Source organism: Bacillus rossius, assembly GCF_032445375.1.
Source record: "Bacillus rossius redtenbacheri isolate Brsri chromosome 4 unlocalized genomic scaffold, Brsri_v3 Brsri_v3_scf4_2, whole genome shotgun sequence".
NCBI lineage: Eukaryota > Metazoa > Arthropoda > Insecta > Phasmatodea > Bacillidae > Bacillus > Bacillus rossius.
The window spans coordinates 48,350,401-48,366,213 of NW_026962011.1; the positions used below are offsets into that span (position 1 = coordinate 48,350,401).

Below are 15,813 nucleotides of genomic sequence, written 5' to 3' on the forward strand. Positions count from 1 at the left end.
AAATTAGCACAAATTGAGCACTAATTCGTGACAAATTTTGACCTTGAAATTCCAATGTGTGGTCGCCAGCTGTCAATTCGCTTCAAACATATCAAGTGCTATAACTTTTTAGTTTACGTTGCGATAAGCACGAAATTTTGGCATCTCGCAGCACAAATTGAGCACTAATTCGTGATATAAAATTCATTCCAAAAAATTGATATTTTCCTTGGGTTGTCGCCAACTTGACATCAAGTTGGCGACCAACTTACTATATGCTATAACTTTTTACGTAATGCAGCACAAACTCTTTTTTCTACGGCACAAATTAGCACAAATGGAGAACTAATTCGTGACAAATTTTGACCTTGAAATTCCAATGTGTGGTCGCCAGCTGTCAATTCGCTTCAAACATATCAAGGGCTATAACTTTTTAAATTACGTTGCGATAAGCTCGAAATTTTATCATCTGGCAGCACAAATTGAGCACTAATTCGTGATATCAAATTCATTCCAAAATATTAATATTTTCCTTAAGTGGTCGCCAACTTGACGTCAAGTTGGCGACCAACTTACTATATGCTATAACTTTTTACGTAATGCAGCACAAACTCTGATTTCTACGGCACAAATTAGCACAAATTGAGCACTAATTCGTGACAAATTTTGACCTTGAAATTCCAATGTGTGGTCGCCAGCTGTCAATTCGCTTCAAACATATCAAGGGCTATAACTTTTTAAATTACGTTGCGATAAGCTCGAAATTTTGGGATCTGGCAGCACAAATTGAGCACTAATTCGTGATATCAAATTCATTCCAAAATATTAATATTTTCCTTAAGTGGTCGCCAACTTGACGTCAAGTTGGCGACCAACTTACTATATGCTACAACTTTTTACGTAATGCAGCACAAACTCTGATTTCTACGGCACAAATTAGCACAAATTGAGCACTAATTCGTGACAAATTTTGACCTTGAAATTCCAATGTGTGGTCGCCAGCTGTCAATTCGCTTCAAACATATCAAGTGCTATAACTTTTTAGTTTACGTTGCGATAAGCACGAAATTTTGGCATCTCGCAGCACAAATTGAGCACTAATTCGTGATATAAAATTCATTCCAAAAAATTGATATTTTCCTTGGGTGGTCGCCAACTTGACGTCAAGTTGGCGACCAACTTACTATATGCTATAACTTTTTACGTAATGCAGCACAAACTCTGATTTCTACGGCACAAATTAGCACAAATTGAGCACTAATTAGTGACAAATTTTGACCTTGAAATTCCAATGTGTGGTCGCCAGCTGTCAATTCGCTTCAAACATATCAACGGCTATAACTTTTTAAATTACGTTGTGATAAGCTCGAAATTTTGGGAAATGGCAGCACAAATTGAGCACTAATTCGTGATATAAAATTCATTCCAAAAAATTAATATTTTCCTTAAGTGGTGCCCAACTTGACGTCAAGTTGGCGACCAACTTACTATATGCTATAACGTTTTACGTAATGCAGCACAAACTCTGATTTCTACGGCACAAATTAGCACAAATTGAGCACTAATTCGTGACAAATTTTGACCTTGAAATTCCAATGTGTGGTCGCCAGCTGTCAATTCGCTTCAAACATATCAAGGGCTATAACTTTTTAAATTACGTTGCGATAAGCTCGAAATTTTGGGATCTGGCAGCACAAATTGAGCACTAATTCGTGATATCAAATTCATTCCAAAATATTAATATTTTCCTTAAGTGGTCGCCAACTTGACGTCAAGTTGGCGACCAACTTACTATATGCTATAACTTTTTACGTAATGCAGCACAAACTCTGATTTCTACGGCACAAATTAGCACAAATTGAGCACTAATTCGTGACAAATTTTGACCTTGAAATTCCAATGTGTGGTCGCCAGCTGTCAATTCGCTTCAAACATATCAAGTGCTATAAGTTTTTAGTTTACGTTGCGATAAGCACGAAATTTTGGCATCTCGCAGCACAAATTGAGCACTAATTCGTGATATAAAATTCATTCCAAAAAATTGATATTTTCTTTGGGTGGTCGCCAACTTGACGTCAAGTTGGCGACCAACTTACTATATGCTATAACTTTTTACGTAATGCAGCACAAACTCTTTTTTCTACGGCACAAATTAGCACAAATGGAGCACTAATTCGTGACAAATTTTGACCTTGAAATTCCAATGTGTGTCGCCAGCTGTCAATTCGCTTCAAACATATCAAGGGCTATAACTTTTTAAATTACGTTGCGATAAGCTCGAAATTTTGGCATCTGGCAGCACAAATTGAGCACTAATTCGTGATATAAAATTCATTCCAAAAAATTAATATTTTTCTTAAGTGGTGCCCAACTTGACGTCAAGTTGGCGACCAACTTACTATATGCTATAACGTTTTACGTAATGCAGCACAAACTCTGATTTCTACGGCACAAATTAGCACAAATTGAGCACTAATTCGTGACAAATTTTGACCTTGAAATTCCAATGTGTGGTCGCCAGCTGTCAATTCGCTTCAAACATATCAAGGGCTATAACTTTTTAAATTACGTTGCGATAAGCTCGAAATTTTGGGATCTGGCAGCACAAATTGAGCACTAGTTCGTGATATCAAATTCATTCCAAAATATTAATATTTTCCTTAAGTGGTCGCCAACTTGACGTCAAGTTGGCGACCAACTTACTATATGCTATAACTTTTTACGTAATGCAGCACAAACTCTGATTTCTACGGCACAAATTAGCACAAATTGAGCACTAATTCGTGACAAATTTTGACCTTGAAATTCCAATGTGTGGTCGCCAGCTGTCAATTCGCTTCAAACATATCAAGTGCTATAACTTTTTAGTTTACGTTGCGATAAGCACGAAATTTTGGCATCTCGCAGCACAAATTGAGCACTAATTCGTGATATAAAATTCATTCCAAAAAATTGATATTTTCTTTGGGTGGTCGCCAACTTGACGTCAAGTTGGCGACCAACTTACTATATGCTATAACTTTTTACGTAATGCAGCACAAACTCTTTTTTCTACGGCACAAATTAGCACAAATGGAGCACTAATTCGTGACAAATTTTGACCTTGAAATTCCAATGTGTGTCGCCAGCTGTCAATTCGCTTCAAACATATCAAGGGCTATAACTTTTTAAATTACGTTGCGATAAGCTCGAAATTTTGGCATCTGGCAGCACAAATTGAGCACTAATTCGTGATATCAAATTCATTCCAAAATATTAATATTTTCCTTAAGTGGTCGCCAACTTGACGTCAAGTTGGCGACCAACTTACTATATGCTATAACTTTTTACGTAATGCAGCACAAACTCTGATTTCTACGGCACAAATTAGCACAAATTGAGCACTAATTCGTGACAAATTTTGACCTTGAAATTCCAATGTGTGGTCGCCAGCTGTCAATTCGCTTCAAACATATCAAGTGCTATAACTTTTTAGTTTACGTTGCGATAAGCACGAAATTTTGGCATCTCGCAGCACAAATTGAGCACTAATTCGTGATATAAAATTCATTCCAAAAAATTGATATTTTCCTTGGGTGGTCGCCAACTTGACGTCAAGTTGGCGACCAACTTACTATATGCTATAACTTTTTACGTAATGCAGCACAAACTCTGATTTCTACGGCACAAATTAGCACAAATTGAGCACTAATTAGTGACAAATTTTGACCTTGAAATTCCAATGTGTGGTCGCCAGCTGTCAATTCGCTTCAAACATATCAACGGCTATAACTTTTTAAATTACGTTGTGATAAGCTCGAAATTTTGGGAAATGGCAGCACAAATTGAGCACTAATTCGTGATATCAAATTCATTCCAAAATATTAATATTTTCCTTAAGTGGTCGCCAACTTGACGTCAAGTTGGCGACCAACTTACTATATGCTATAACTTTTTACGTAATGCAGCACAAACTCTGATTCCTACGGCACAAATTAGCACAAATGGAGCACTAATTCGTGACAAATTTTGACCTTGAAATTCCAATGTGTGGTCGCCAGCTGTCAATTCGCTTCAAACATATCAAGTGCTATAACTTTTTAGTTTACGTTGCGATAAGCACGAAATTTTGGCATCTCGCAGCACAAATTGAGCACTAATTCGTGATATAAAATTCATTCCAAAAAAATGATATTTTCCTTGGGTGGTCGCCAACTTGACGTCAAGTTGGCGACCAACTTACTATATGCTATAACTTTTTACGTAATGCAGCACAAACTCTGATTTCTACGGCACAAATTAGCACAAATTGAGCACTAATTCGTGACAAATTTTGACCTTGAAATTCCAATGTGTGGTCGCCAGCTGTCAATTCGCTTCAAACATATCAAGTGCTATAACTTTTTAGTTTACGTTGCGATAAGCACGAAATTTTGGCATCTGGCAGCACAAATTGAGCACTAATTCGTGATATCAAATTCATTCCAAAATATTAATATTTTCCTTAAGTGGTCGCCAACTTGACGTCATGTTGGCGACCAACTTACTATATGCTATAACTTTTTACGTAATGCAGCACAAACTCTGATTTCTACGGCACAAATTAGCACAAATGGAGCACTAATTCGTGACAAATTTTGACCTTGAAATTCCAATGTGTGGTCGCCAGCTGTCAATTCGCTTCAAACATATCAAGGGCTATAACTTTTTAAATTACGTTGCGATAAGCTCGAAATTTTGGCATCTGGCAGCACAAATTGAGCACTAATTCGTGATATCAAATTCATTCCAAAATATTAATATTTTCCTTAAGTGGTCGCCAACTTGACGTCAAGTTGGCGACCAACTTACTATATGCTATAACTTTTTACGTAATGCAGCACAAACTCTGATTTCTACGGCACAAATTAGCACAAATTGAGCACTAATTCGTGACAAATTTTGACCTTGAAATTCCAATGTGTGGTCGCCAGCTGTCAATTCGCTTCAAACATATCAAGTGCTATAACTTTTTAGTTTACGTTGCGATAAGCACGAAATTTTGGCATCTCGCAGCACAAATTGAGCACTAATTCGTGATATAAAATTCATTCCTAAAAATTGATATTTTCCTTGGGTGGTCGCCAACTTGACGTCAAGTTGGCGACCAACTTACTATATGCTATAACTTTTTACGTAATGCAGCACAAACTCTGATTTCTACGGCACAAATTAGCACAAATTGAGCACTAATTAGTGACAAATTTTGACCTTGAAATTCCAATGTGTGGTCGCCAGCTGTCAATTCGCTTCAAACATATCAACGGCTATAACTTTTTAAATTACGTTGTGATAAGCTCGAAATTTTGGGAAATTGCAGCACAAATTGAGCACTAATTCGTGATATAAAATTCATTCCAAAAAATTAATATTTTCCTTAAGTGGTCGCCAACTTGACGTCAAGTTGGCGACCAACTTACTATATGCTATAACTTTTTACGTAATGCAGCACAAACTCTGATTTCTACGGCACAAATTAGCACAAATTGAGCACTAATTCGTGACAAATTTTGACCTTGAAATTCCAATGTGTGGTCGCCAGCTGTCAATTCGCTTCAAACATATCAAGGGCTATAACTTTTTAAATTACGTTGCGATAAGCTCGAAATTTTGGGATCTGGCAGCACAAATTGAGCACTAATTCGTGATATCAAATTCATTCCAAAATATTAATATTTTCCTTAAGTGGTCGCCAACTTGACGTCAAGTTGGCGACCAACTTACTATATGCTATAACTTTTTACGTAATGCAGCACAAACTCTGATTTCTACGGCACAAATTAGCACAAATTGAGCACTAATTCGTGACAAATTTTGACCTTGAAATTCCAATGTGTGGTCGCCAGCTGTCAATTCGCTTCAAACATATCAAGTGCTATAACTTTTTAGTTTACGTTGCGATAAGCACGAAATTTTGGCATCTCGCAGCACAAATTGAGCACTAATTCGTGATATAAAATTCATTCCTAAAAATTGATATTTTCCTTGGGTGGTCGCCAACTTGACGTCAAGTTGGCGACCAACTTACTATATGCTATAACTTTTTACGTAATGCAGCACAAACTCTGATTTCTACGGCACAAATTAGCACAAATTGAGCACTAATTAGTGACAAATTTTGACCTTGAAATTCCAATGTGTGGTCGCCATCTGTCAATTCGCTTCAAACATATCAACGGCTATAACTTTTTAAATTACGTTGTGATAAGCTCGAAATTTTGGGAAATGGCAGCACAAATTGAGCACTAATTCGTGATATAAAATTCATTCCAAAAAATTAATATTTTCCTTAAGTGGTCGCCAACTTGACGTCAAGTTGGCGACCAACTTACTATATGCTATAACTTTTTACGTAATGCAGCACAAACTCTGATTTCTACGGCACAAATTAGCACAAATTGAGCACTAATTCGTGACAAATTTTGACCTTGAAATTCCAATGTGTGGTCGCCAGCTGTCAATTCGCTTCAAACATATCAAGGGCTATAACTTTTTAAATTACGTTGCGATAAGCTCGAAATTTTGGGATCTGGCAGCACAAATTGAGCACTAATTCGTGATATCAAATTCATTCCAAAATATTAATATTTTCCTTAAGTGGTCGCCAACTTGACGTCAAGTTGGCGACCAACTTACTATATGCTATAACTTTTTACGTAATGCAGCACAAACTCTGATTTCTACGGCACAAATTAGCACAAATTGAGCACTAATTCGTGACAAATTTTGACCTTGAAATTCCAATGTGTGGTCGCCAGCTGTCAATTCGCTTCAAACATATCAAGTGCTATAACTTTTTAGTTTACGTTGCGATAAGCACGAAATTTTGGCATCTTGCAGCACAAATTGAGCACTAATTCGTGATATAAAATTTATTCTTAAAAATTAATATTTTCCTTGGGTGGTCGCCAACTTGACGTCAAGTTGGCGACCACCTTAATATATGCTATAACTTTGTACGTAATGCAGCACAAATTCTGATTTCTGCGGCACAAATTAGCACAAATTGAGCACTAATTCGTGACATAAAATTCATTCCAAAAAATTGATATTTTCTTTGGGTGGTCGCCAACTTGACGTCATGTTGGCGACCACCTTAATATTTGCTATAACGTTTTACGTAATGCAGCACAAATTCTGATTTCTACGGCACAAATTAGCACAAATTGAGCACTAATTCGTGACATAAAATTCATTCCAAAAAATTGATATTTTCTTTGGGTGGTCGCCAACTTGACGTCAAGTTGGCGACCACCTTAATATTTGCTATAACTTTTTACGTAATGCAGCACAAATTCTGATTTCTACGGCACAAATTAGCACAAATTGAGCACTAATTCGTGTCAAATTTTGACCTTGAAATTCCAATGTGTGGTCGCCAACTTGACACACGTGTCGGACGCCCGTCAACGTTCAAGTCCGAGGCGATAACGCCCCCCTCCCTATCGATCAATCAAGTTGAAGTGGCTACTCGACTGACACGCCTCCTTTCTTATCTCACGCCGCGGTATCCATTTATAGCCCCTCTTTTATTATTGACGTGAATTTATTTACTCGGCACACAGAAGAGGGTGTTTGATCACGCCCCTTGCTCGCTAGCCTGCCTGGAACCCCTTCAGCTGGGGTCTCTCGGCGAGAATGGGCGGTTTTTTTTATCTGCCTCATTGTGCGATTCTCATTCCTTCCGAATAGTTGATGGTTCTGATTTGTAACATCTTAACTATCGGTGTTAGGGCATTGTGTGGGAGTGATTTTAAAAAATGCGAGGGAAGTCAAAGAAAAAAAACAATGGTGCTGCCATCTGTGGCGGATGGCGCGAACCAAAGTTCACAAAGACAAAGGGAAGACTTAGTAGTGTGAACTTTTTTTTTAATGAATTTCAATCAATAAAGGAGTACTTTCATAACATTCCTTGTCAAAAATCATGTCCAAAGAAGGGGTTTGGTAAAAATAAATTTCCAAGTCTATTCCGCTTTTGTCGAAGATATTTCATAATATAGTTTCAAATTTTTTGCTCTGCAAATCCAATGATTCGATAGTCGACGTAGCTGCTCCGGCAGCGAATTCTAACGGCGTGTGCGGAAACTCAGTGTGATTCGTGTCAAGAAATGTAGTTGAAAACATAATTCTCTTATATTTATCACTCTCGGAATTATTTAAAATAACTCTGCGTTAAATTTAGTAGTGTCCGAGTTTCTCATTATATGTAATTGTATTTTCAACACGAGAACACACGAATTCGCTCGTTACCGAGGTCAGATGTTACAGATCATTGGCGAGTACTGAAATACGCATTCACATTTTTATTTTAAATGCAAAACCAGAAAAATATTTAAAAAAATTATACAGACGCAATAAGTAATTAGTGCTGTGTATTCGGTTTCTTACTCATGACTTTGAACAGGAAAATACATTTTCAAGATTCTTTTTCTTCTTTCCAATAAAAAATATAAGTTATTTCGTTACATGACACAAAGCTAGTTGGCATAGTGTCCGTGGGATCCGGGTTCAAATACAGCCATACCGAGTTAGATTTCCCGAGAGTTTTCCGTGATCAGCCAAGCCTAATGGTTGCATAGTAGAGACCGGAAAAATTCGCGGATTCCTTTCGAGACAGGCTGAAATCCCACCTTGTTTAGCTTAATGCTGCGTCAGTGATTGGACCGCAATTTACCTGAAGGAATCTGAGCCAATGGCAAACACTCAACAAAAGAAGTATCGAATCATAAGAATCGCAGTGAACAGGTGTCCCGAGTCGGTAGCCAATGACCAGGTGATAGTTGCCCGAGTACATAGATAATCGTGGAGTCTATCCTAGTGGTCATTGAAACCGCGAATTTTTCCATTCCCTATAGCATAGTCATTTAGCCATGACCAGAGATTACCAGAGAATCTTTCAACAAAGAAACACCATCAGGGAAACGATCTTGCATTTGCTTGTATATAGAATACATTTTGAGCAAACTGTACATTTTTTATATAAATGGCACATACATATTCATGTTAACTTAAAGACAATTGTAAATTGCTACATTTACATTAAATCAACTTTAACACTACAAAACAGTATTTGCAGTTATATTTTGTTTCGGATTCGAACTAGGCAATTATGCTTTGTGTTTCCCCAGTACCCCTAATAGTTAAAGTTATTTTCCTGAATAGCTTTCCAGTATTAACTGCGCACGGTAACACAAAATAAAATTCAATATTTGAGTATTCAATTATCGTTTTCCTTGGTTTGAAAAAATTATGCGTGACTAAAAATAAATATAAATATAAATTTACTCCAATTTTCATTAGAAATAAAAAATTATAGCCATGTTATGTACAAAGTAACGACATTTTTCTTGTAGTATTACAAACTATTTCTTGACAACTGGTTTCCAAGAAAAATCGTTTGTAAAAAATTATATTATTTTTTTGGTGCAGACATTGTTATGAGCTAATGATATTCTCATAGAATTGAAAAAAATATACATCTATATTTATATTGTTTTAATCGTTTGATTACACATCATGGATTTAAAGATTTTACAGTAATAATATTTCTTTCTTTTTTGTTTCTTCATGACATGCCAAATATTGCATTTATTGGTTACTGTTGCAGAATAACACAACATTAAAAAATACTTTTGTCAGTTATTTTATTATTGATTAATATGTGTTAAGTTATATGTTATCTTGCCCTTAAAAAAGAGCGTAGTTGGGCATTAATGGACCAGGCCGCGACATATTTCTGCCTCAATTTCCCCTTTTTTTGTGATTTATGGGCTTGCGCCGCATGTATTAACGTCTTCATACTCTATCGGCATGGTCCCGGCATAAATCAAAAAAAAAATAGAGTAAGGTGACTGGAAACTGCACGATCCGGGGCACGAACCACGACCACCGACAAGTGGCGGAGCTCCGCGGCTCGCGACCTGCCTCCCCCCTCCCCTTAGTGGCTGATGAAGAGGCCCGTCGGACCCGGCAGCCTCGCATTCTAATGAGGCGGAAGCGCGGCGCTGCTGTCGCGCGCGCCAGGCACCGGCCGGAAGTTGACCGGCCGACCTCCTGCCCTCCCCCCACCCCCACTACCCCTGTCCGACCATCGACGGAAGCTCTGTGGGTCCAGCATCAGAGCGAGTTGTGGTCAGCAACCACCTCCTCCTGCCCCCCACCCCCCTCGGACAACCTGGTTGCAGGAAGTCCATCCCTACGTAACCTCATCTCTGGCTGGAAGTTTTGTTTTGATCGGGACGGGCGAAATATGATTAGTATTTTTGTGACCCCCCCAGCTTAGTAGCGTCCAAAGTTTTGCTGGCGTGAAACGCGATTGGAACTCCTGGGGTCGCAATGAAAAGCCCTCGTGTGTATTTGGTTTGCGAAAAAATATAAAAAAATGAAAAATTTGATTAGATAAGGAGCGCCGCCAAGAGTCACAAAGGACGCCGCGGTTATTTTTGTACCGCACTATCATTATAGTATGACTCATCCTTAGTTGGTCCAATGCACGATATCTGCAGTTAGCACTATCCTTGCTTCATATATTTCGTTGCCAGATAAACCCAAATAGCAAAAAAGGTTTTAGGCCCAACTTTATAATGTAATGAACAATTTTAAAAATATTAAAAAAATATTTTTTAAAGGAAAATTTGGAATAAGAAATTTGGAAATATTTTTTCTTTTTGTATTTTGCCAAGAAAATTATATGATAATATTCAGGTCTTAATTTAAAGAAAACGGAACTGAAACACACCATTTTTGTTTCAACTGTTTTTCCCATGATATTTTTATATAATTTAATATTAAGAATTTTAGCTTTGTTTGTCCATTGTAATCATTGGCTAGTCGTGTTATTAATAGTGACAGACAACTACAAATAGTTTCTCCTGTGAAATAAAAATTGGTGTTTAAAATTTATATTTTTTTCTTTTATAATGTATACAACTGTGATAATATTGTCAAAACACACTATTTTATGGTCTTAGAATAATCAGCAAAGTATTGAAATCAAATAATATTAAAACTAATTATAAATATATAAGAACTTTGAGCTTACTAGAAGATTAGTATTAATATAGCAACAATTGACACCATTTGCTCTGTACTGCAATCTATGCATGATACAGACTATAGTAACTAGCAATGCAATAGAGCAGTATAGTTCTACCACCTCATGTTATCAATTTATAAAATATATTTTTAATGAATATTTCAGAAGTTTTATTCAAATTATTTAAATTACATATTCGAATTTTCGTAAACAATAAAAATTCAAATTAGACACATTTTTCCGAGTTTTTACTTAACATTTGTTTTAACTGTATTTAAGCTAACCTCATATTGGTTTGTTTTGAGATTGCAGGAAACAATCAGTAGTTTTTTTTTAGGATCTGTGAGTCTAAAGTTTTTCTTAACCCCTACATTCTATGAAAGTTTTTTTACTTTTAAAAAATTCAAACAATTTCATGAATATTTAGTTATAGCTGTATGTTTGGTTATAATATTATTTATATATGTTTGAAGCTTCTTAAAAAATTGATGAAAATGTCCCAGACAAAATATAGAAAGCAAAACAAGGATTTAGTAGTTAACTAACAAACTTCAGTATTTTAATAGAATAGCAATGACTCTAGTGAAACAGTCATCATTGGTTTGTTGTCGACAAGTCACTGATATAAATAATAATATTCCTTTTTAACTTAAAATTATTTTTATTTTCAAAATTAATTTTTTTTTAGGATTTTGTGTTGTAGTAACAGCCAGCCTAAGCAATTAGCCTATCATAATTTTACTCCAGTTTTAGTAGGTAACTGCTACCTAGAGGATGGAAACAGAATTGTAAACCAAAATGTTGGAGGATAATTATATATATATATATATATATATGGAAACAGAGCGTGGTTATGATAGTCTTGCTTTATTTGGTAGCAGAGCATGACTATGATCTTTGCTTAGTTTGGTAGCAGAGCGTGGCTGACCAGCGGTGTTCCATGTGTTACAGAGGCGGCCGCGGCAGGTGCTCGCCAGCTTGCTGATGCTGGGACTCGCGCTGGCCGCACTGCTGGCGGCGCGCATGCGCCTGATGGGCGCCCACTACCCGGTGTTCGCGACCGCCGACAACCCGACCGCGCGCTGCTCCTCCGCCCTCACGCGCCTGCTCACCTTCTGCTACCTGCCCGCCTTCAACTTCGCGCTCCTGCTCTGCCCGCGCTGGCTCAGCTTCGACTGGGGCATGGACGCCATCCCGCGCGTCACCTCGCTCTCCGACCCGCGCAACCTCGCCACGCTGCTCTTCTACGGCTGCCTGTACCGCGCCGCGCGCTCCTCGGCGTCCCGCCTGGGCGTCCCGGCGCCGGGCCGGCTGCCCGACGCCGCCGCCGCCAGGAGCCAGCGCGCAGGCAAGCACCGCCGCCACCCGCCGCGCCGCAAGGACCGGCCGCCGCCCCCGGGAGCCGTCGGCGACGCCACCACCTGCCCCGTGTGCAAGCACAACCTCGCCAACAACCACCACTCGCTGCTGTGCCGCAACACCAACAACAACAACAACATCCCGGCGGCGGAGGAGCCGGGGGCGGTGGCGCAGTGCGCGTGCCGACCACGCGACCGCCGGCACGGTCGGCCCGCCGCCGCCCCCGGGGGCGGCCGCCACCTCGGCCGCGCCGAGCTGGTGCTGCTGTCCCTGGCCTTCCTCACGATCCCCTTCCTGCCGGCCACGAACCTCTTCTTCTACGTGGGCTTCGTCGTGGCCGAGCGCGTGCTGTACATCCCCAGCGTGGGCTACTGCCTGCTGGTCGGCGTGGGCTGCCACGCCATCCACGAGCGCACCAACAGGCGGCTGGTTCTGGTGTGCCTCGTGCTGCTGCTGGTGAACTTTGGTGTGAGGACCTTGCTGCGGAACCGAGACTGGCACGACGAGGAGCGCCTCTACCGGTCCGGGATACACATCAACCCGCCGAAAGGTGAGTCCTCCTGTCCGCCACGGCTCCCGTGAGTCTTAGCCCGTTGTCTGTTGTCTTGGAGCAAACACACTCTTAAGGTCCGTTCTCACCCACCATGTTGAATTTAGCTTTCTTTTTAGTGCTAGATATTTTGGCATTAAGATTATTTTTATTGTGTCTATAGAAATTAATTTGAAAAGAACTTTTAGGGAGGGGTAATGACACACCATCAGTCAATAAAAATAGTTGTCTGTGAATATTTATTTGCCTGATTTATTTTGTACAAATTCATATGTAGCTTTTATAAAAAAAAATGCAACGAAATGTAAAATCTGTTAAATGCTTATGGAACGAAACATCCATAGAACTAAATCTAAAACTAAAGTAATCTAATATATAAAATTCTCGTGTCACAGTTTTCGTTGCCATACTCCTCCGAAACGGCTTGACCGATTTTGATGAAATTTTTTGTGCTTATCCGGTATCTATGAGAATCGGCCCACATCTATTTTTCATCCCCCTAAATGTTAGGGGTAGTCCACCCCTAAATTTTTTTTTTATTTCCAGTTTTTGGTAGGAAATCACCATGGCAACGGCTATTTCATTGTTAGTGCAGTCCTCATCACCGTTGAAATTTTGCAAGTACTTTAAAATCAAAAATTGCCCTTTTTTTTTCAAGTATATATATTTTACAGACTTGAAACTTCACAGTAATGTTCCTTATGTTACGCAGGATGACATTTTCCGAAAATTAGATCCCATGGGTGGTTAAAACCAGGCAACAGTGGGTACTTTGTCTGCATGAGAACAGTATTTTGCATTGTTCATGCCTTCTGCGTCTCCATGGCAACAGGCATCGCGCGGCAGTGGCGTACCCACAACGAGGGGCATGTATTATGAGCGGCGCAAGAGTGATCTGCCTGTAGACTGCCGTAGCGAAGTACGGGTACATCAGTTTTATGTTGCGTGCACGAGTCGGGAAACCATCGGTACATTATACAGCATTGTAATAAATTTTCACGGAATTTTTTATTATTTACCATTACTGTAAATGGGAGATGTGGCATAATTCTTTTTCCATTAGTATAGCCGTGCGAAGCCGGGTCGGGCAGCTAGTGATATATAAATCTAATAACCCTATTTTGAGGTTGAACGAAGCATTAACGGGGAGAGAGATTAATTTCAAGATGGCATGTTGAATCTAACTTAAATTTCACAACAGTTTGTTATCGTTTTTATTAAAATTTAAGTATGAAACAGTAAAATACTCCAAAGTAGTATAATTTGCCTGGTAATATGTCAGAAGTAGTCCAAAATTATTCAAATAGAGCAATTTTAACAGGTCCAAATTACCCTATTAAAATTTGTTGCCCCATAAGTCGTGCAAAGAAGTTTTTCCCTAAAATTATTGCCTGTTTAAATTTATTATTAATTTTTGCTTAGAAACCGTTTTGAGTCATAGTGTCTAATAATTTGGTGCATGGTGAGGTTTTTAAAACTTAAAAAAAATGCCTATAGTTCGAAAACTACGACACTTTTTGAATTTTGGGATTTTGACTCAGAATTGTGATTAATTGGCTAATCAACTGTCCTCGGCTTGACGTTGAGTTATGGGACATCCTGTACTATGTGAAAGCTGAAAGACTACCTCTTTCAGGGGTTCGCAAACTAATTGAAATCGTACCGCAAAACTTGAGGTTTTTAATGCAGTCCGCGGGACGCAGTGTCATCTCGATTTCTCGCCGAGCGGGGAGGAAATGAAAGGCAAATACTTTGGTGAGTTGTAAGAGCGGGGATGTTTACTCGGTCTTGTTTATTGGGGCGCGGGGAGTTGAGGTCGCCGGCCGCCAGGGCGCTGGAAGCGCTAGCGTCTAATTGCCGGGGAAAGACCCGGGGCGCGAGGTCGAGGGAGGAAAAAGTTAATTCCCAAATGAAGTTCTCCCGGACGCAATTCGCTGAAAACTGTCAACCCCTTCCCCGCTGACGGCCCTAGGGGGGCGGGGGGGATGGGGTCCGCCCTTACTTATCATCCCCTCTCTCTTCCGCGGGTTTAAGGGATGAGAAGAAGGGTGGGAGGAGGGAGGTAAATGGTGGAGGTAACTCCAGGGCTGGAACTCGCAAGTAAGGTTTTAAACAAATTACCGGGAGCCTTCTCTCATCAGCCAAATGAAGCTCTGCTCTCTCTCTCTCTCTCTCTCTCTCTCTCTGGCCCTCTCTCTCTGGCCCTCTCTGGCTAGTCCGCTAGAGTCCCAAAGGGTATGCCCCCCCCCCTCGAAGCCGTTAACTTCCCCCTCAGCCCCGTGTTTGCTGGTAGGCCCCTGCTGTTTGTCAGTCGCCACCTGGTCGCTCGACGCGGATCCCGTATCAGGAAGAAGTGCTAACGCCCTCGCAACTCTTCCCCAGCGAGAGTCCTCCTGTGCTGTCTCCGTCACACGAATTTTAAAGACAACGGAAAACGAAACTATAATTTGTGTTAACTTTCGGTAAATGTCACTTTTTATAACGTATCCTATTTCCCGTTCAGACAGTATACATTTGTTAAACCCACAAATAGATGAAAGTAACCTGGGTGAAATAATTAACACAGAAATTAACAGAGTAAAATGACAGCATTATGTATATATATATATATATATATATGTATATATATGTATATATATATAAGTTACCGAGGAGGCAATGTACCACCGGTAAGGATAGAGGGTGATGTTATAAAAATATTTAATAAGCCTGCCCACATGTGTGATGTTCTTATGTTTCACCAGGCATTTTTTCATTGTCAGAAAAAGTTAAAGTTATTTCTACTTTCCATGCCAGAACAAATTATAGATGATTTATCGCCACCAGTTCTGACAGTATCAAATTATGTTGTGTGCCAAACAATCTGGTCTAA

General features: G+C 39.5%; 1 protein-coding gene across 1 annotated transcript in view; it reads left to right on the top strand.

The window, feature by feature from the left end:
• Positions 1 to 15,813, top strand: part of LOC134541855 (protein O-mannosyl-transferase TMTC2-like) — a 441,379-nt gene that overhangs the window by 380,114 nt on the left and 45,452 nt on the right. The window contains exon 4 of the mRNA XM_063385554.1: positions 11,984 to 12,941. Within this exon, the coding sequence (XP_063241624.1) occupies positions 11,984 to 12,941 (958 nt within the window). The remainder of the gene's footprint in view (positions 1 to 11,983; positions 12,942 to 15,813) is intronic.